The sequence below is a fragment of the Lepisma saccharinum genome, chromosome 28, assembly GCF_977018435.1.
Source record: "Lepisma saccharinum chromosome 28, izLepSacc3.1, whole genome shotgun sequence".
Lineage (NCBI taxonomy): Eukaryota > Metazoa > Arthropoda > Insecta > Zygentoma > Lepismatidae > Lepisma > Lepisma saccharinum.
In genome coordinates this window covers 14326215-14347020 of record NC_139256.1, presented here as the reverse complement: position 1 = coordinate 14347020, position 20806 = coordinate 14326215, and the positions used below count along the sequence as shown (strand labels likewise).

At 38.3% G+C, this 20806-nt stretch overlaps 1 protein-coding gene across 2 annotated transcripts in view; it reads right to left on the bottom strand.

The window, feature by feature from the left end:
- Positions 1-20089, bottom strand: part of LOC145980997 (uncharacterized) — a 44051-nt gene extending 23962 nt beyond the window's left edge. The window contains exons 1-5 of one of the 2 annotated variants that reach the window (XM_083114093.1): positions 20057-20089; positions 14327-14412; positions 12148-12365; positions 10115-10276; positions 3237-6543 (exon numbers count right to left, since the gene is read on the bottom strand). In XM_083114093.1, the coding sequence (XP_082970219.1) occupies positions 3237-6543; positions 10115-10276; positions 12148-12365; positions 14327-14403 (3764 nt within the window). In that variant the 5' untranslated portion in view covers positions 14404-14412; positions 20057-20089. Of the gene's footprint in view, positions 1-3236; positions 6544-10114; positions 10277-12147; positions 12366-14326; positions 14413-19951 lie in introns of both variants that reach the window. The other variant, XM_083114092.1, reaches the window with a different exon arrangement.
- Positions 20090-20806: the final 717 nt, after the last annotated feature.

Sequence of the window (20806 nt, the reverse complement as noted above, 5' to 3'; positions counted from 1 at the left end):
CTTTTGAAAAAGTCACGAGGACCGGAAAAATCCACACTGTTTAATTATCCTGAAAATTATACAAAATTCAAATTTTCCTTTCATTGTGCACCAATTTTGCATGAAAAGCTGTATTTTTGCGATTACATGACATCTATTTACATATTCTGATGAAATTCTTGAATATTCTAAAGCAAATTCCTTGGTAAACTGAAGCATAAAATTGGAGAAGAATATTTACACACCATTATTGATCAATATTTTGAACAAAATTTTAATTATTGCAATTTTCAACTATCGGTATTGGTGGGAATCGGTAAGAGTATCAGCACTGGTATCGGTTCAAAGTTGTATCGGCTCAGCCCTAGTACAAATACATTATAGATACTAATGTTACAGTTTTGTAAACATCACTAGCAGAATACAAATTGCATAATTTAATATTTTTTACAGATTTTGAAGAATAGACATCGAGTGGTTTATGGTTCAAGAAAAAATGCCTGCCTATGCCACATGCTGGTAAATTGACTTAATTAGTATTTTATAACAAATAAATGTATGGTAATACTGTCAATTGACTATTATAGCATAATGAATGAAAATATATGGTTTTACCAATCCAAATTCTTTGGATTTTCTTTATGTTGAAATGTATTTTAGATGTTCCCATTTACTTTGCCAAAACAAAAACCATGACTTTTCTAGTTATTTTAAAATAATTTTCCATCCAGACCTACTCCATAATGACTTAACATATAAATAAATAAGTACTACTTGCAAAATGTCTTCAATTTCACAAACACACACTCTCTCTCTCTCTCAAAAATGTCACACTACAATTTCATGATATGCTGCAAATTATGCAAACTCAGGGTGGAAAAAAACAACATGATTTTTATTTAAAAAATCACACTGAAAATTGCTTGTATGGTTTTTGGCACCCATATAGACATATGTTTTTTATAGAAAGGTTTTTTTCTGGTAAATGACCCAAAAAATATTTCAACAGTTTGATTAAAGCAAATAAAAAATATTATGTAAATATACATTTTTCTGTTTCTGATACTGTATATATATATATGTATCTACTGTGGAAATGTTAGTTGAGTGTGTTAATGAAACTATAACAATTTCAGTAACTTTTATTCCAGTGAAAATAAAACATTCTGTATGTACTATATAATTGTAACTTAAAATACTTCATAGCTTAATTTTGGCAATTTTTTAAAATTATAGTTTGCAAAATATCAGCTGCCATGTTGATTTACAGTTTAATGATATTGACACTATTTCATGTTTAACATGAATAGTATTTCATATATTATTCTATGCAAAATGTTTGCTATTTTTGCCTATAAAAATTATTTAGTTTTAAATTAAGAGAAATTTAAGTGTGTTTACAGTTTGCACATTCCATTTCCTTTCCTATGAGCTTCACCCCATCACTACATATATTTTGTTTCCATCCTTTTCCTTTCTTAAACCCTAATAAACACCATTAAATGATTACGAGATTAATGGACTTTCGCCAAAAGTGGTTCTGATATCTACAAAATCTTTATTATTCTATAAATTATTTCTTTAAAGTGATTTTTTTTTAAAATCACCTGATATAAGTCAAAACACCTTGTAGAAAAATGGATAATGTAAACATTGCAATGTTGTGGGGAGAAATGGATTTTGTAATTAAATCACCTCACATGAAATTATGAATATTTTCAAACAAAACTGGTAGATTGCTACGAAGAGGTACCCCAAAAAAAAAAAATGGAATCATAATGTTGTGCGGATTACCAATGTAGTTACGGCTTGTGCCGCTAGGTGTCATTAGTATGGGATATCTTGCATCAATCTGCAAGTTGGCATTATTCTGTGCTGAGCGGTTCATTCGTAGTGTTGCATTGTTTGTGGTGTTGTGGCAAGAATCTTGCGATTTTTGAGTGATTGTTGAGATGGCGGACCACAAGGAGCAAATGAACCTATGTTAAATTTTGTTTCTCGTTGAAAAAAATGGCTGCTGAGACAGTTGTTATGCTTCGTCAAGCTTTTAATGAAGCTGCTTTGGGAAAGACGCAAGTCTACGAGTGGTTTTCCCGGTTCAAAGATGGCGACATGTCAACTGAAGACTTGCCAAGGCCTGGCCGTACTTCGACAGGCAGAAATGAAGAAAACATTGGAAAAGTTCAAGATGCCATTAATGAAGATCATCGAAAGACCATCGAGCAAATTTCTGAAGAAGTGGAGTTGTCCTGGAGTACCTGTCAGCGCATTTTAACGGACGATTTGAAGATGAGACAGGTGTCTGCTAAATTTGTGTCTCTTGTTGTCAGAGGAGCAGAAAAAGAATCGAGTGAATGTTTGTTGCGACTTGAAGGCTGAACTGCACAAGGACCCAAATTTTCTCAAACGAATTGTGACTGGGGATGAGTCCTGGTGCTATGGGTACGATCCTGAACCAAAACAAGCATCCAGCCAGTGGAAGACTCCAAATTCACCACGTCCCAAGAAAGCACCTCAAGTTTGATCCAATGTGAAAACAATGTTGATTTGTTTCTTTGATGTGAATGGGATTGTCCACAGGGAATTTGTTCCCCAAGGACAAACAGTGAACCAGCAATTTTACCTGAATGTCTTGAGAAGATTGCGTGAAAGTGTGCGACGGAAGCATCCAGAACTGTGGGGAAGTGTAATGTGGTTACTGCACCATGACAACGCCCCAGCCCATGCGGCCATGTCAGTGCGACAGTTCTTGGCAAAGAACACCATGGTGCATGTGCCCCATCCCCCGTACTCACCCGATTTAGCACCATGTGACTTTTTTTTTGTTCCCGCGGATGAAGAGGAATGTGAAAGGGAAGCGATTCCATGACGTCAGTGAGGTCAAAGACATTACAGACAAAACCTTGAAGAGTATTGCGCCAGAGTTTCGAAACTGTATTCAACAATGGGAAAAATGTTGGGACAATTGCATTACAGCACATGGGCAATACTTTGAAGGTGACTAGAGTAGACCTGAATGTACCTACAACATGTAGATGTACGGTCAAAATAAAACAAGGTGACAAAATTCCAGTTTTTTAGGTACCTCCTCATATGTTAACATTCCAATGGAAAATTTATAATTCTAAACTACCTTGAACTGTTAGAATTTTCAAACATCAGTGTTTATGGGAATTGGTATTGAGTGTTTGCTCTCAGCCCTAGTATTGTTACTAGTTACTTACAAGTAAGAAGAAATATAAATTTAGTTCACGTACCTTTTGCTAAAACTTTTATCTACTGGCAACTGATCATCAACCGTTTCCTTGAACTGTGGAATCTCTCTTCCAGACTCTGTTTTGGTGGAGTTCAAAGGGCCATGCCAGAAGAATTTAATCTTGTGACTTGGAGGTTGCTTTTTCGAGCAAAGCGTCCCCAACAGAACAAACGAGACGAATGGCCTGTGCTGCTGTTCATTACCAACAGGAATTTCCAAAGTTACTTCCTTACTTGAATCACAAGCTACGGTGGTATGGCACTGCAGATATTCATTATTCGACAATTCTTCAATGGCGTGAATACACAATTCTTCCTGGTTCTCATCCGTTGCATTAGCTATTGTTGCAGTTATGTTTTCTGAAAAGTTTCCTTCCGTATTTGCTTGATTGCTAGCAGTCTCAGAACTACGTATTACATCCTGAGGATTTTGTAGGACATTCTGATCATTTGGAAATCCTGATTGTGACGTTCTAGCATCCTGAGATTCACTGCTGCATTTTTGTGTATTTTTAGTAGTCGCTGTTGCACTTATTCCATTGGCTATGTTATTTTGAGGGGCAGAATTATGAACAGGGACACTCTCAGTGACATGAGTACCATCTTCGCTTGTACTCTGGCGTAACCTGTTAGCACTGGACGTTGAGGGATCATCGCCAGATGCTGTAATACAATTTTCTCTTGCTAAATCCTTATTTGTGCTTTCATCAGTCTGATTGTTACGACCATCGGTTGATGCAGGTGGTATATTATCCTCGGCTTGAGGCTTAGCGCTCTCATTTGGTAGAGCTGCAGCTGTTGCTTCACCCTCACCATTACAATGCGATGACTTTTTGGCAGTTGTTGAAACAGAATGAGCAGTTACATGCTCGGAACACCGGTCAGCTTCAAACGTGGGTGGGATTTCAGAAGGTTCAGTTTCTGATATCACAACTTCTGTGTCCAGTATCATGATTTCAGTTTCCGAAGTGCCTTTACTAGAGTGATCTGAAAGATCCTCACTTAAACTTTGGTCTTCTGTTTCCGTATCGTTTTGACTGCTCATGTTACCATCGACCAGCATGTTTTCAAAAGCCCTTATTCCATACTTTTCTTTGAATTGCGATTCCACGCACTGCAACATATCCTTCATTTGCTTGGCTCTTTCCGCAGCTTGTGGGCTGTCGAAGCCTTTGACTAACTCTTCAATGGATTCTGACTCACTAGTTAATCTCTCCTCGGCTGGCTTTTCATTGCAGCTCATGATTTCAGTGTCTGCATCATCTATCTTTATCTCGGAGTCCTTGGACAAACTGTCTGGTGAATTTACTGGGGTAACAGAACTAACACTTTTGTGGTTCCGTGAACTACAAACATCACCACCACTTACATTCAATGATTTTATGTATGGCTTCTTTTTATCCTTAAATTCTTTCTTCAACTGCGTGATGTGCGACCAACCAGGTGACTTCTCGTTTAGCCTTGACGTATTGGCTAGTGCATTTGTAGTAACATTAGCTTCAGGGTTGGGTACTAACTGATCACCCTTGTCTACAATGTAAGGTGTACATGGCACTTTGCTAGCACTGTTTGACATGGAAACTGAAGCTGCTTTATTTGTATCAGCAACTTGGAAGTTCTCCCTGGCTGTTTGCACATTCATCTCCACTTGAACCAATCTTTCAGTCATATCTGACATCACACCGTCAGCAGGTTTTGGCTGAACTGACACCTCTTTTCTCTTTAATGGACTATTAACCGTAAACGTAACTTTCTTCTTGTTCACAGTTTTACTTGACACTTCTTCATTAATGGTAGCAGGGCTTTCAGGCACTGTCAACATCTGCGTCAGCGTGATGCCATCAGTGGATTTCCGCTTCTCAGTTTCGAGCTCGTGCTCGTCAACCTCCTCAAACATATTCCTCAAATACTGCAACTCTCTTTCGTCAATTCTAGGTCTCACAATTTTCCTACTGTTTTCTTTACTTGAGCTTGAGCTGTCCTCAGTCGCAGATCTTCTCTTGCCTGGCTTCTTTGCACCGGTGCTATTCCTCTTCCTCTTACATTTCATCTTCCTCTTCTTCCCCCATTCCTCATCACTGTCTGACTGTGTTATATTAATAGAACTCGGAGATCTCTCCACTGGGGTCTTAAACAAAAATACATCATTGTCCTCGTCACCTTGAGCATCGGAGGAAGTCTTTGTGCATGTTCGCTTGACGACCAACTTACTAACAGAAACAAGACAATCAAACTCATCGTTTACCACAACAGGGCAACTATCTTGAATATGCACCGATTCATTATGTTCTGTATCGTCTGATAATAATTTTACGCTGCTGTTTCTATGGTTGTTATTAATCAACCTCTGCTTTGTAATTGCCGAAATTGCTCTTGCAGTTATGTCCACTGGTTCTCGTGGTTTTCTCACTCTTCGCTTTTTCACTTGAACCTTGTTTTTCTTTGAGCTGTTCTGACTTGGAATAAATGTATACGGATCATCCCTTCCGTCTGTACTACGAGCTGTCTTCTCTGGCGTTGGTTCTCCAGAGAAGAATCGTCTCTTCTTCGTTTCGCATGCATTCACATTACCCGCAGAATCGCAATCCAGCGAGCTTCTGTCTCTTTTGGTGTCCTGCTTCAAACTAGTGTTCTCCAAAGGAAACGATCTGGACTTCCAGTAATACGATCTACTGGGTAATTTCCTCTGAGAGACTGACAGAAGATTCTCAGTGTCGTCTTGACTGCTTGCTATATCTACAGTGTCAAGGGCTGTGGAATCGCTGCAGTGCTTACTCTCAGGCTCTGTGTCCTCTGAAACATCTGTCGCTTCCATGTTTCTGTCCATCCACTCTTTCACCTTCATCTTGGAATTCACTGCTCCAATTCCTGCCAGTTTGTTCACAGCTTTGGGTTCTGAAATAGGAAGTTCTCCTTCAAAAACCACAGTATGCTCCTGTTGACTTACAGACCGCAATTCCTTCGATGCTCCATATGTCTGAATAACAGGTGAGGTGCAATTATCATCTCCAATCTTTCCCGCACCTGGTTCTTCCCTTCTAGTACTTTCAAGTGCATTAAACGATCCCTCCATCAAATATTTCACAACCTCATCCACCTCATCCTTGCTACTGTCTCTTTCAGCACCCAACTTTGACTTTTCCGAAGGCATCTTCTGGCATGTATCATCTTTTGGAACTTTTGAGCAATCATTAGAAGTAACACTACTTTTACGAGTTTCTTTTAGAGTGCTTCCTTTCTTGGAACTTGGAAATCCCTGTGTCACATTTATATTTGCTTTCAGTCCACAAATGTTCCCAGTCTCATTATCTGTAAAAGGAAATTCATAAACATCAAAATCAAGCTTCACAAGTACATAATCAAAATTCATAACATGCTTTGGCATTGCTACTACACTGTAGAGAATGACTTGGTCAAAATGTAGAGTGAGTTAAAGGGGGAAATAATACTGAATAGGGATGGACTGATATGAAATTTACCAATACCAAAAAATCAATAAGGTCCACTGACCTTATCAATAAATGTATGTTACAAGATGAATGCAATGCTAAAGAAGCTGCATCCTTAGACATTTGCTTTTCTTGAAAAAGTAGGGCATGGATATTACATGTCTACATCAATAAAAATTGTAACAAAATGACAAAAAATATTGTAGACAGATTATAATATACGAGGAGGATCCAGAAAGTAAGTTTCCCGAATGGCCAACAGACAGCAGGCCATGCATTGCGAGAGGTTAGTGCATATGCGTGAGAGATGCATGATATGGCAATCGTATGCAACAGGCAGCACACTGAACGGTACTGTGAAACACTACAGAAGTTGCGATGGGCCATTCAGAACAAGCGCTGTGGGATGCCCAGTGCCAGTGTTGCCATGCTGCATGATAACGCTCGGCCACATACGGCTCAGCGCACAACAGATCTTCTGAAGGAGTTCCGCTGGGAGGTGTTTGACAATCCTCCCTATAACCCAGATCTCGCTCTCAGTGATTACCATATTTTCTTACATCTCAAGAAATTCCTGTCCGGTCAGCATTTACAAAGTGATGAGGAGGTGAAGATGGCTGTCACACACTGGCTCCGATCCCAGGCTGCAGATTTCTACAACACAGGGTTACAAAAGTTGATCCCACGGTACGACAAATGTCTCAATTCCATGGGGAGTATGTTGAAAAATAGCTGAACAATTGTTCCAATAAAAATTTTCGATTGCAATTGTGTTTCTTTTTGTAGACGACCGCAGCGAAACTTACTTTCTGGACGGGCCTCGTATCTATAGAAACATCGGATCAATAAAATTATCAGTAATTTTACTGATAAACTAATATGCCTACATAGGCCAATACCGATAGACTATTGAATAATCTGTCACAACCCTAATATTGAGATAAAAGTCTCAAACATTCCCAAACAGATTTTTACATACTCTTCATGTGGAAATTAAATGAATTGAAAAAAAAAAAAACTTATTTACTGTAATATATTGAAATGGGGAGACGTTGTTGATTACAGGGAAACCAAGTATCATCACAATTTCAGCATTCATGCCTTGAATTTGTTATTTTATGATTTTGTAATATTACTACTCATGTAAAATAAAAAAAATTAAAGTGCTCACCTGTGCTATGCACCATGCCTTGAAGGTGTATAGGGGTGTGTGGAGTTAGGGCCCCACACTTTCTTGATCACAAGCAAAGTGGGGGTGATGTGATCAGCACCATGCACCTGGCTGCCTTTACCCCCTGGAATTTCTCCAGGTACCCACTTCATACAATGCTGGGTGGGCACAAGTGCTGCTTGAACAGGTAGAAAAACTCCCGGTTCTCCCCCACCGGGGATTGATCCCAGGTCTCTCACATGATAGTCAGACACCCTAAAGAATGAGCTAGCATGGTTATGTGTACTACTCATGTATTTTGGACTGTAACATGCAAGTTTCCGCACGTTCATGATTTTCTGCAAAATTGGATTTGGGTGCTGTTCACAACATAATTGAGAGAAGTGGAAGAATAGATGAGGAGGTAAACAGAAGAGGACAAATGGGTGGTGGACTATATGAAAGTGTTCGAAGATTAATATGGAACAGGGATGTACCTATGAAATGCAAGAAGGTAATATACTAGGGCAAATCAAAAAGTACGTTACATCCCCCTGTATAAAACAAACAAAACACATTAGAAAGAAAATAATTATTGGACAAAAACGCATGAACATTTAACTTTTTTCGACATAGTCACCAAGGTATTCCAAGCACTTTTTGAAACTGTGACCAGTTTTTTTTTATTTCTTGTGTGTAAAAATTCAGTCCAAATTCAATTGAGTTGACTTTTGGGCTCATCGATTAACAATCGCAGCACCCAGTGAGAGCACAGTTTACTATACACCCGACTGGTCATGAATCAGCACAGACATGCTAGCGTAGGATACGTTCAGTTCACTTCCAATGTATTTTAATTCTCACGTTGCAGTTGGCAAGGATGATTGCATTCACATGCTCCGCTTTGTCGATAGTGTTCACAGATGCATACTGCCCAACACACTGTTCATCGTTCACGTTCGTTCTTTCCTCTTCAAACATCTGGCACCATTTCTTGATCATGGGGTGTGACATTGCATTCTCATCATACACATCGACAATTTGGCAATGGATTTCACTCTGATTATGCCTTCGTGTCCACAAAAATCGGACAACTGAGCGCAACTCAATGTTGAATGCCACCTCAGTACAATATGCCATACTGACACGATGACTACTCTCATATCAAAGCAGCTGCAGCATGGCTGCTTTGGGTTTGGGGATAATACATTCCGGACAGTGCTGCCACCAAGAGTGATAATTTTCTATCTTTTAGTACAGGAACACGGCTCGGGTGTAACTTACTTTTTGATTCACCCACGTATAATGCACACTATGTGCCAAAAATTATGTATGGAGCAGAGACTTGGACAATAACAGAGAGAGACAAAAGAAAGATGCAGGCAGTGGAGATAAAATTTTTAAGGAGTATATTGGGGAAGACTTGAAGGGATAGAATAAGGAATGAGGAGATCCGACAGACAGTGAAGCTTCAGGACAGGATAGATCAGGCACAGATGAGATGGTTCGGACACATGAAGAGGATGGATGCAGAAAGACTACCAGTAAGAGCTCACCATGTACAAGGCCAAGGGGGAGACCAAGATGTTGGTGAAAAGAGCAGATAGCGGAGAGTGTTAGGAGAAGAGGACAAGATTGGAAGAGGGTGGAAAGAGAGGAGTGGTGAAAGACCAGGAAAAAATGGAGATGCTTGACTTCTAGGCTGACCCAATCAGGGGCAGGATATGGCAAAGGATGATGATGCAGTTCAGAACAGGAAGCACTCAAGGCACTGTGGATCTTATCTTCGTCAGTCATCAGTCCATGTACACTCGCTATCCTTCAGAGATGTAAGGTCAGAAACAACAGGGGAAACTGTGGTTACTTGGAACCAATTGCAATCAGCTACCCCACATGAGAACGACCCGATGACTCGATAACAAGGACACCAGATACGATCAATCTTCTGTCCAGAGTTCATCGGAGTTCCATTCTCGAGCGGTAAGATGGGGCCCATTCAACTCTACCACTACAGGACACATGATACTGTCACAAAATTGTTACAAACATTTGAGTTCGACACTACGTCCTACCTCCTTTGGGACTTTTTTTTAAACATTTTTCTTAACGCATTTCTCACTTTAGCACATGCTTTTACACTTTTAATGGCCAAATACACCTTGATATTTACTTGTGTAATTTTGATCTCTCATTATGTAAGACTGATTAATGATTAAAGTTGGTATTAATTTTGTTGTTCATGCTACATTGCTTACTATCTGAACACATTAGTTAAACTTACTATCTGAATATATTTCTGGAGTTGAGCTTGATGCCTTTTCCAATTCCTTAACCTTTTTCCTCCTCGACCATGTTTCATTATCAATGCTTTTCTCAGCTGCTATCTTTGGAGAGCACGGTCCATCCTGGGACGAAGATCTCAAAGCTGCAATTTGTGCCGCAACTGTAAACAACCAGAAACAACGTTAGCACTGATTCATACATCTGCCAACAATTACACTTCATTGTTAATGTTGATCAACCAAAAATTATACGGCAAACTGTAAGCCTGTTCAATAATTAATATTCTATTATGTGTTACATATACACTAATTCATATTAACAAAGAAGACATAATTTTAAAAATCTCTTCATATAAATTTTCTAGTTTCTAATAACATACATATGTCTATTTCTCCTACAACTTACTGAAAATTTATGTGGGTTGAACCTTGGTCTTAGACATAAGCAAAAGTTGTTTAGTAGACCAGTGGTAGAACACTAACATAGCATGCCAAGAACTCACATGTGATCCCTGACTTGAGTTATACTTTTCAATAAGTTCTAACCAGGGAACAAATTTATATGTAAATACATATTTATGTATGAAGCTGAAATCAGTTATATTTTGTATTATCTTTGTGCATCATGGCATGCAGACACGAAAAATTCCATTTTTATTATCCATATTTGTACATATATTAGGTTTTGGCTCATTTTTTGCATATTTTAGTTACTTTTATCTTATTATTTCCATATTTCAGAACATTTCACCGTCCAAGAATGGATTAACGAACATGTAAAAGATGCCAAAAACGACACACCTAAATCAGGCCTCTCCCAACACCTCCACTCCACTAACCACACCATCTCCTCCATACCCATACTTCACCCAACCAGCTCTGTCATAGAAAACACCATCAAAGAAACCCATGCCATCATCCAGCAGAAACCAGCACTAAACCTGGACAATGGACAAGCACACCCAACTTGGCACCCTGTCCTCAGAAAGATCCCCGACCTGAAAAAGAAAAGATACTATGCACATACTCGACCCCCCTCCAGCCACGCGGGGAACAGGAACGGCGCATTACCGAGCAACATGGCCCAGCCCCCCAACCCCCAACTGACAACGCCACTGGACAACAGGAAGCAGACGACGCAAACCAAGATGCGCGTGCCAGTGCTGCCGAACGGGAAAAATCGCAACCACCGCCGCCCGGGAACAAACAATGTAGTGACGCGGTACCATCTCCGCTTCAAACGCCGTACCCTTTTGTGAATGAAGACAGTGGATCTTCGAAATTAATAGGATTGAACCATTAAATTGTGCAACGCGGAAGTACGAAATCTTCTAAATTTCACGTAAGTAATTTTAAACCGCGTTTACCGCAACCACCAATTCTTAATATGTACTTCATATTTGAGTAATAATTTTGATTGTGAAAATTCTGACATGATGAGAAAAATGAATCCCATTTGCATGATCAGCATTCAAAATACTTCCATAATAACCTATTGGTTTGTAAACAACCGAAATTTTCCTCGTGTAAAGTTATTTTGTTGCATTCTGTAATAGGTGTAATGGAATGGCGAATATGATAATTTTGATTGTGAAAAATCCTGATGTGATGAGACACAAACCAAACAGATTGAAAGAAGTGTTTTATTTTTATTTTCCACGCAGCTTCCTCGATAAACACAAAAGCTAAATTGTGAAAAACTTGCCTCAGGGCATTAATAAACATGCATAAATTCAATGGAATTTGGATTAATAAAAGTTACAATTTTTCACATCTACAGAGAAAAATTCACGTAGAATTCACGCATAATTTCCAGTGAGTTGACACCCTGCAATTGTATGCATTAAATAGTTTTTCTTCAACATTATTTTTGTGCATCCCTGCACATTTGAAAAGAATGTGCTTGTTACCGAGAGACTTGCACATCTGCTAAAGGTTAAAACAGAAATGTTTTATATAATTTTTATTATGTGAAAATTATGTTGTACAATTACTAAATTATGATAATGAAAAATATTCTCATGGTACTCACTGTCCAGGCCTGTATCTTGCTCAATCCCTTCTATTAACAACCTCACAGTATTAGATAGCTGTGACAATTTGCTGTATTCTGTCACGCTTCTCCTGGTTATTGGAGTATTGCACAAAGGACACTGCGTCTTCTTGCATTTGTTGACAACATTGTTGATGCAGACCTGGCAGAAAGAATGGCCGCATCTTGTCATCACGGGATCTTTCAACATATCCAGACTGCAAAAAAAAGAGCATTGTCACAAATTCTAATTTAAAACCTTTCATGCATGTTTGTACATAAAAACGACAGCTAAAGTTCCATATGTTACACGGTTCTTGCCCATATAGATGCTCCTGTACTGAACTGTATGAATTCACTACACGTCTCGGTGCACAATGGCTGAGTGTGTTGAGTGACTGACTAAAGATCTCACTACCTTGTAATCAAGTAGACCCAGGTTCGATATCCAGTACAAGCACATAGCTGTTCAGATTCCACTTTAAACTGTACGTCCAATCCTAATTAGCTTATCTGTGGACAAAAATTGACTTAAAAACAAAACCTCGAACAAGATCTCACCACCAAAGATCCTGTGTTTAAGTTCCAGTTTTGGCATGTGTGTTTGTTTGTTGGTTTGCTAATCATTCATTTTCATTGTTGCGATTAACCACCAAAAGTGACAAAAAAACAATGTAAAAAATAATAGATATACAAATATATGCACACACTGAATGCTACTTGCATCTTTAATGATATATAAATGATAATGAAGTGTTGTTTGAAAAAGCATGAGTGCTGCATGTATTTTAACAGCCATTCCCATCATTCTTTTCTTCAGTGTCTAACATGCTTTGAGTCCTATTGAACTTGTAAAGCATGCAATTCCCAATTTCCACTAATTCTTGACACATTTCTCATGTCTTATTTCTTTCCATTCAACAAGTAAGTCTCTTACTCTACATACACTTCTCATTATGCTTACCATTATGCTTCTCATTATGATTGAGCATAAAGGTTATAGCATACCATGTGTATGTCTGATTAGGAGCGCTATACCCATACAAGTCACACAATCTTATTTTTCTATCACCAGTGGCATGGCGTGACTTTTTCAAAAGTGTTATCAGCCATCAATACGACAATTATGCCTGTTGGACGTTATGATCTACATCCCCCCCCCCAAAAAAAAAAACATGCCTTTGATCTAGATTTTTGTTCATTTTTTTTACAATCTAGAAATTTTCTAAATCTAGCGATCAATAAAAAAAATAATAATGCAAGTATCTATTTTTGTCCATCACATATGCATCCAAAATTGGCACACACACCTCACAATAACACCACTGTGCCTGCCTCCATGATAGAATATAGTACAGGGACACGTCATTGTTCATCTCTTTCATCAATCCACCTTTCATCTTCACCATCATCACAAGCAAGCAACAGAACAAAAAAAACAAAACAACTAAGATGCTTATTGCCATAACATAATAAAGCTACATAGTACAGAAACACTTTCAAAGCTAACTTGCTTCCTGAATAAGGGTAAATATTTACTATAGCACAAACACATTTCTTCATTTTTACAGAAGAAACTACCTACGGAAATGAGTTTCTATAGCATTGTACAAGTTCCTTAAGGATGAAAAACTGACCAAAAACGATTTTTTTAACTATGTATTTATTTGTTTAACTATGTTTGCCTAACCTAACATTACACGAAAGGTTTGTGGGGCTATCGTGAATGGTCAGTGAGGCTATCTTGAATGGTTAAAACTAGAAACAATGCATACCCTAAACAGAAAAAAAAAGATAGCCACACTCACCATTCAAGATAGCCCCACAAACCATTCACGAAGTGTTAGGTTAGGTCCAGTTAGGTTAGGCAAACATATTTAAAAAGTTGTTTTTGGTCAGTTTTTCATCCTTAAGGAACTTGCACAATGCTATAGAAACTCATTTCCGTACGTAGTTTCTTCTGTAAAGAAATGTGTTTGTGCTATAGTAAATATTTACTGCAATAAGTTTATGAAGAAGTGAAAAAGGTTGAGGATGAACAAATGGATCAATACCTCATGTTTTGTCTAATTAAAAAAACAAATTTCTTCTTAAATTAAATTACTCCATTATATGGACAAGGAAAAAACGAGAGGAAGAATTCAAAAGAAATGGTTAGTCAAAATAACAAGCAACATACCAAATTACGCACTGGATATTCTTCTGCAAAGTTGAGAGAACCTCTAGCAGAGAATTCAATTCCTTTTCCATACTCATCTTAGTTTCCTGGAAAGCAAATTTCAATTTTAATCCACAAGAACTTTATCTCTCCATTACCATTGAAAATGTATAACAGGAAATAAACAGTTGATGTAAGTATAAGGCAATGTGACATGCAGAGCTTGACGTGGAAAATGTTAGCTGGGGTTATGCTCCTATGGCAGTGGTTCCAAAAGTGCGCGCCACGGCACCACGTAATGTTAAAATATTTGGTAACAGTGCGATCTCCGCCGAACGGATTTCTTCATTTTTACAGAAGAAACTACTTACGGAAATGAGTTTCTGTAGCATTCTGAAAGTTCGTGTAGGTATTTCCTTCCATCGTGGAATCTATTCGACCGGGAATTCATGTATTTTTGAAGAAAAATATCTCTCCGATGCACAATGATGGTTGCTTCCTCTACGTGAGCTGGATGTTATGTACGTTTCATGACGTAACCCCCTGTCAGTCTTTCCAACCACACAGTTGTTTTGCAAGAAGTGAAGGTGATTTTTTTAAAAAAAAAATCTGTATCGCATTGTTTTACGAACAAAATTTTAACTATGCTTGCCTAACCTAACCGAAGCTAACCTTGCTGGAAATGGTTTGTGGGGCTATCCGTAAATGGTTTTTGGGGCTATCCATCAATGGTTTGTGGGGCCATTCAGGTATTTTTCGGTTACGAAGGTTGGAAACACTGCATAGCCACATGATTCATGACGCGACTCAAGCTGTACCCGCCATATTGTGTGTTACGGAAGCGAAATAACGAAGAACAGTAATTACTGTCAATGTGAAAACTTGAAATTATTTTCATGAAAAAAGCAAAATGCCATCTTAAAGAATCTTTCGCAATGTTAAAAATGACGAAATAAACGAGTGAGAGGTGTTCGTTGGAGATCGCACTGGTACCAAATGTTTTTATCCACTTACTTGTTAGTCTACGCTAAATTCAATAAATAATTTGATTGGTCCAAATATGGGTAACACTTTACTATACCGGAGACGGATTTCTTCAAATTTACAGGAGAAAGTTCCTGTAGCGTTGTTGATGTTCGGGAATGTAGTTTTGATCCATTTTAATGTGAATGCATGTGGTTTCCTACGAAAATCTATTTCTGACGTGCTATTGCTGCTGCTACAACATGATGTGTCGAGGATGCGTCGTGAAGTTGTTGCCGGGTGTGGAAGATGCCGTGGAATTTGTAATTCCGATGTTGTCCGTATATGCTAAATTGAATGAAAGGAGTGCTAATGGAACCTAACCTAACAGACCTAATCTAGTAGGCATACCTCATCCCCGTGATGGTTCGTGGGGCTATCGTATGTAAGAAATAGACATTATTTTCGTTAGAAATCCATTATTTCACCTAAAGAAATGTTCTACAACGCAGAATAGTACGTTATCAATGTAAAAAATTGCGAAATAAATCATTGATAGGTGTCTCCGGTATAGTAAAGTAGTACCCAAATATGTGCTTATTTAGTCCTTTTTTACACATAAAATGTTTCTGAATTCGAAATATGGGTTTATTTTTCAACTTAAGGAAGCGAAACCACACTAACTGAGCATTTAAAGTGTGACTTGGGCACAGCAGAAAAATCTTGAAAAACTAAGGGCACCATGAAACGAAAAATTTGGGAACGCCTGTCCTATGGGTAAGCAAAGCATGGTAACAGTGAGCCAACTGGGGGAATGCCTCCTAGCTGGGAGACACCCCCACCCCCTCACTTCAAGCACTGCTGACATGATTAAAATTCTACTAATTTCCATAGTGTATGTCTGGTGTAATGTATTGCAGGTGCGACCTAATGGTACAGATGCCCGACCCTGCGGTCAAGTGGTTAGCACATCGCGCTGCGACGCCAAGGGTCCCGGGTTCGAATCCCGGTCGGGCTTGGTTGTTTGTGAATGTCCATTCATCCATTTCATCACTCATTCCCATCTTCGCAAATTAGTCAAGAGGCACAAAACGCGAAGTAAAATAAACTAAATCACTCACTCAGTCACTAATGGTACAGATATTTCGGTAAAACTGTCAAAGCTGGGAATCGGCTGTAACTAATTTATTCTGTAATTGTTGACATTCGTACTTACTTATTCTGCATGCGAAAGATTGTGTAACATGAGATTTCTCTTTTTTTAACGAAATTAGTATCTATTGTCGACATATCGAGTAATTATTGTTCGATCTTTTCTCGCTTCCTGAACATGCAAAATGGCAGGCAAATCTTGACTAGCATTGTGTTTCAAACAGCAAAGCAGTGTTTTAACCTTCTTAATATAAAATTCCCGCATAGTGCCAAAAACCATTCCGGATAGTATGACCATCCACGAATAGCCCCAAAAACCATTCTGGATCGTATAACCATCCACGAATAGCCCCAAAAACCATTCACGATAGCTCCATGCACCATCACGGTAAGGTTAGGTTAGGTTGCTTTAGGTTGGGCAATATAGTGAAAAAACTGTGTGTTTGGAAACACCGGGGATTACATCATCAGATGCTCGCAACATCCGGTTGAAGTACATGCATGAAAATGCAAGCAACAGCTTTCGTGCATCGGACGGACATTATAGAAAAATACATGAATTAGCGGCCAAATATATTGAAAAATGCGAGAAAACACTTCTACCACCTTCCGAAATTACACAGAAACTTAATTCCGTAAGTACTTTCTCCTGTAAATTTGAAGAAATCCGATTCCCGGCTTTAACAGTTTAACCGATATTTCTTTGGATTTGTATTTCGTTGCTGCAATTAATCACACTGTCCAACAATGGTTTTGTTAAAAGTAAAATTTCAACTGTTCTTTATGTTTTGCCACCTGCTGATTTCGAAAATGAAGTCAGAAATTGTCAATCACCCACCATTTTATTGTAACAATAAAAATATAATTCTGCATTATTATTGCAGCATGCAGTCCATAATAAGCTGATTGGTAGGCAATATTTAAAATATTTTTATGTCTTTGCTCCAACAATACACTAGTAACTTTAGGCCATTGATGTCTGCATGAATGTAGTGAATTGCATAATGATCCTGATTTTGTGGGGAGTGTTTCAACTGATCTTAACGATTTAGTTTGAGATCTAGAGTCAAGTAAGGGTAAAGCAGAACTGCTTGCATCGCGATTAAAAGGATGGCATTTATTGGAGAGTGACACTAGAGTTACTTTTTCAGGCAACGCCAAAAATACTTTGTAGATATGTATGCTGAAGATAAGGACCTTGTTTTCTGTTGTAACATCGATGGTCTATTAGAGTGACTAGATATTGTCCATAAAAGTGAAGAATGGAGTTTGTTTTTAGACTCTCGGAAAACAAGTTTGAAAGGAGTTGTACTGTACAATGGAAATAAATATCCAAGAATTCCCATAGCATATTCCTGGGACATGCAGGAAAGTTATGAAAACATGAAACTGTTATCAAATATCCAGTACTGTAAATACTCTTGGCAGATATGTGGAGATTTAAAAGTTATTGCTATACTCTTAGGATTGCAACTACGTTACACCAAATTTTGCTGTTTCCTGTGTAAATAGGACAGCAGAGATAGAAAAAATCATTATGTTAAAAAGAACTGGCCGAAGAGAGAGTCACTCATCGCAGGACAGGAGAATGTTGTTCATCCACCACTTGTAAGTCCAGACAAAATCTTACTGCCTCCTCTCCACATAAAGCTTGGTCTGATGAAGAATTTTGTAAAAGGAATGGACCGTGAGGGTAGTGGATTTATGTTCCTCAAAGAGAAGTTTCCGCGAATTACTGAGGCGAAACTAAAAGAGGGAATATTTGTTGGCCCTCAAATCAGGAATATAATGAAAGATAATGGTTTTTGAAAAGAGCCTAAATGAGCTGGAATTGGCTGCTTGGCAATCTTTGAAGGAAGTAAGCATAAATTTCCTCGGAAACTACAAGTCGGAAAATTACAGAGAACTTGTCAGTAATTTGATTCAGAACTATCATGCTCTGGAGTGTAATATGTCTCTGAAGATACACTTTTCAAGACTCCCACCTCGATTTCTTCCCGCAAAACCTTGAGACAATGAGCGAGGAACATGGAGAACGTTTCCACCAGGAAATTGGTGAAATGGAAAGGCGCCACCAGGGAAAATGGACTCCAAATATGTTGGCAGATTATTGCTGGACACTAAAAGTGATGTTCCTCAGGCAAAGTACAGCCGAAAATCAAGTTAGAAGTCATTCTTGATATACCATTGTAAATAATATTGCATCGTGTCACTATAAAGCTATATAAGATTTGTAGGTAACACTTTACTATACCTGAGACAGATTTCTTCAAATTTACAGGAGAAAGTACTTACGCAAATCATTTTCTGTAGCGTTGTTGATGTTCGGGAATGTAATTTTGATTCATTTTAATGCGAATGCATGTGGTTTTGTACGAAAATCTATTTCCGACGCGCTATTGCTGCTGCCGCCATTTGCTTCCTGCATGAGAGCACAATACGCTCTCGTATTGTCCGTATATGCTAAATTGAATGAAAGGAGTGCTAATGGAACCAAACCTAACAGGCCTAACCTAACCTAGTAGGCATACCTCGTCCCCGTGATGGTTTGTGGGGCTATCGTGAATTTTTGGGCTAACGTCAATGGTTTTTCTGGCTCAAGGAACGATCAACGGTAAGCTATCGCCATGTTGTGTGTGGAAATAAACAAGAACAGTAAGTACTCGTAAATGTAAGAAATATACATTACTTTCCTAACAAATTCAATTATTTCACCTAAATAAGTGTTCCGGAATGCAGAATAGTACGTTAGCAATGTAAAAAAGTGCGAAAGAAATTATTCCCAGGTGTCTCAGGTATAGTAAAGTAGTACCGATTTGTATGTACCTGATATTTTGCATGTACCCTGTTACTCAAATTTCATGGGTGATGGAAAAATTCTGTAATTAGATTTGAAATCAGCACATCAAATTCAATTAGAATCACCCACAACTTATCTTTTAACAGACAAAAACTTCAATTTTGTTGGACAGTGTCATGCGATGTTGGAAAGTTACAGCACATAATAAAACTAAGGATCTTAGTAAAAAAACACACACACAGAGAGAGTCCAGTATAAATTTAATTGACACTTGTTTTTTCCCACAATAATTATTGTTTCACAGATTTCAATTATTCCTGAAAAGTGGAAGTGCCCACTTAGAATGTGCCTTGCACCTGACGGTCTAATCACAATATTGAACTTCGTACATGATTTACCAACAAAATTTCCGGTTTTTCGAATACCCAAACTTTCCAAATAAAAATTAATAAAATTAATTAATTAAAATTAATAAATAAAATCCAGTAAATCATACGATTTTACGGAATGCCTTGGTACTTTTGCACTTGCATCACAGACTTGTTTGTGTTTATATATCATTTCTTGTACTGTTCTTCTCATGAACTCTATTTCTATTCACCTTTCTCTCAAGGAACTATTGTTCTCAACGAAGAACATTAATAACAAAATCTACGTAGGATGCAACAAACAGCCTACATGCCCACATTTGCTTGTTCTAATTATTATTAATTCTTGAAAGAAATACTTACTTCTTGCAGTAGTGACCTCCTAAGTTCTAAAGTCGTGTTACGCTAATTCTTGGGGTGTTATTACGCAATAAACACTAGCATAATCGTAAATATTTTCATTTATACCTAAACTGCATCGAAATCCCCGGCAAAAACAGCCCGCCCGTTCAGGTTCAGGAAAACTCGCCAATCGTCGTCGCTCGTCGTTATCGCACAACAATTCTGCAATGTTGCGTTCTGATGTCACCGGAGATTTATTGTATTTTTAGGCTAAATGAGCAAGTTGTTGGATTATGATAGATAAATTTAGTTCTTCTAGAAGAAATAATTAATTTTCAGTGTATTTATGCTAATATAATCAAGCCTAATATACCTAACTTAACAACGTAAACGTTTTATCATCTGACGTCAGAACAGAGGGTTGCAGACGTGTTGTGCGATAAAGGATACCCAACAGGAATGAACTGGCATGATACATCCGGTTTACCGCTTCAGCTGGTGGCTGTTTTGTCACCCGAGCGCGTCGAGTATCTAAGCAAAACTTACTGAGCAAGATTTTCGCTCGTTGAACAGGCAGATCATTTATGGCGGTGCGTGCTCAGCTCTTTGATCATCTGAATGTTTGCCTCAGAGCAAGGCCAAGGAAGTTCGATCTATGGTTCGATCTCGCACGAAACGCACAAAAAGCTATTTTTGGAAGGAACAAACAGCACGAACGGCCAGCTGCCACAATTCGTTTTAACGCCCATCGTGTACAAACAAATGGAGTAGAAACGTGAGAGTGACAGACTTGCCAATTTTGTTTACATGTACAAACCCCAAATATCAGGGATTTTTATTCTGATACTAATTTTTACCAGTCACACAATGGCTTAA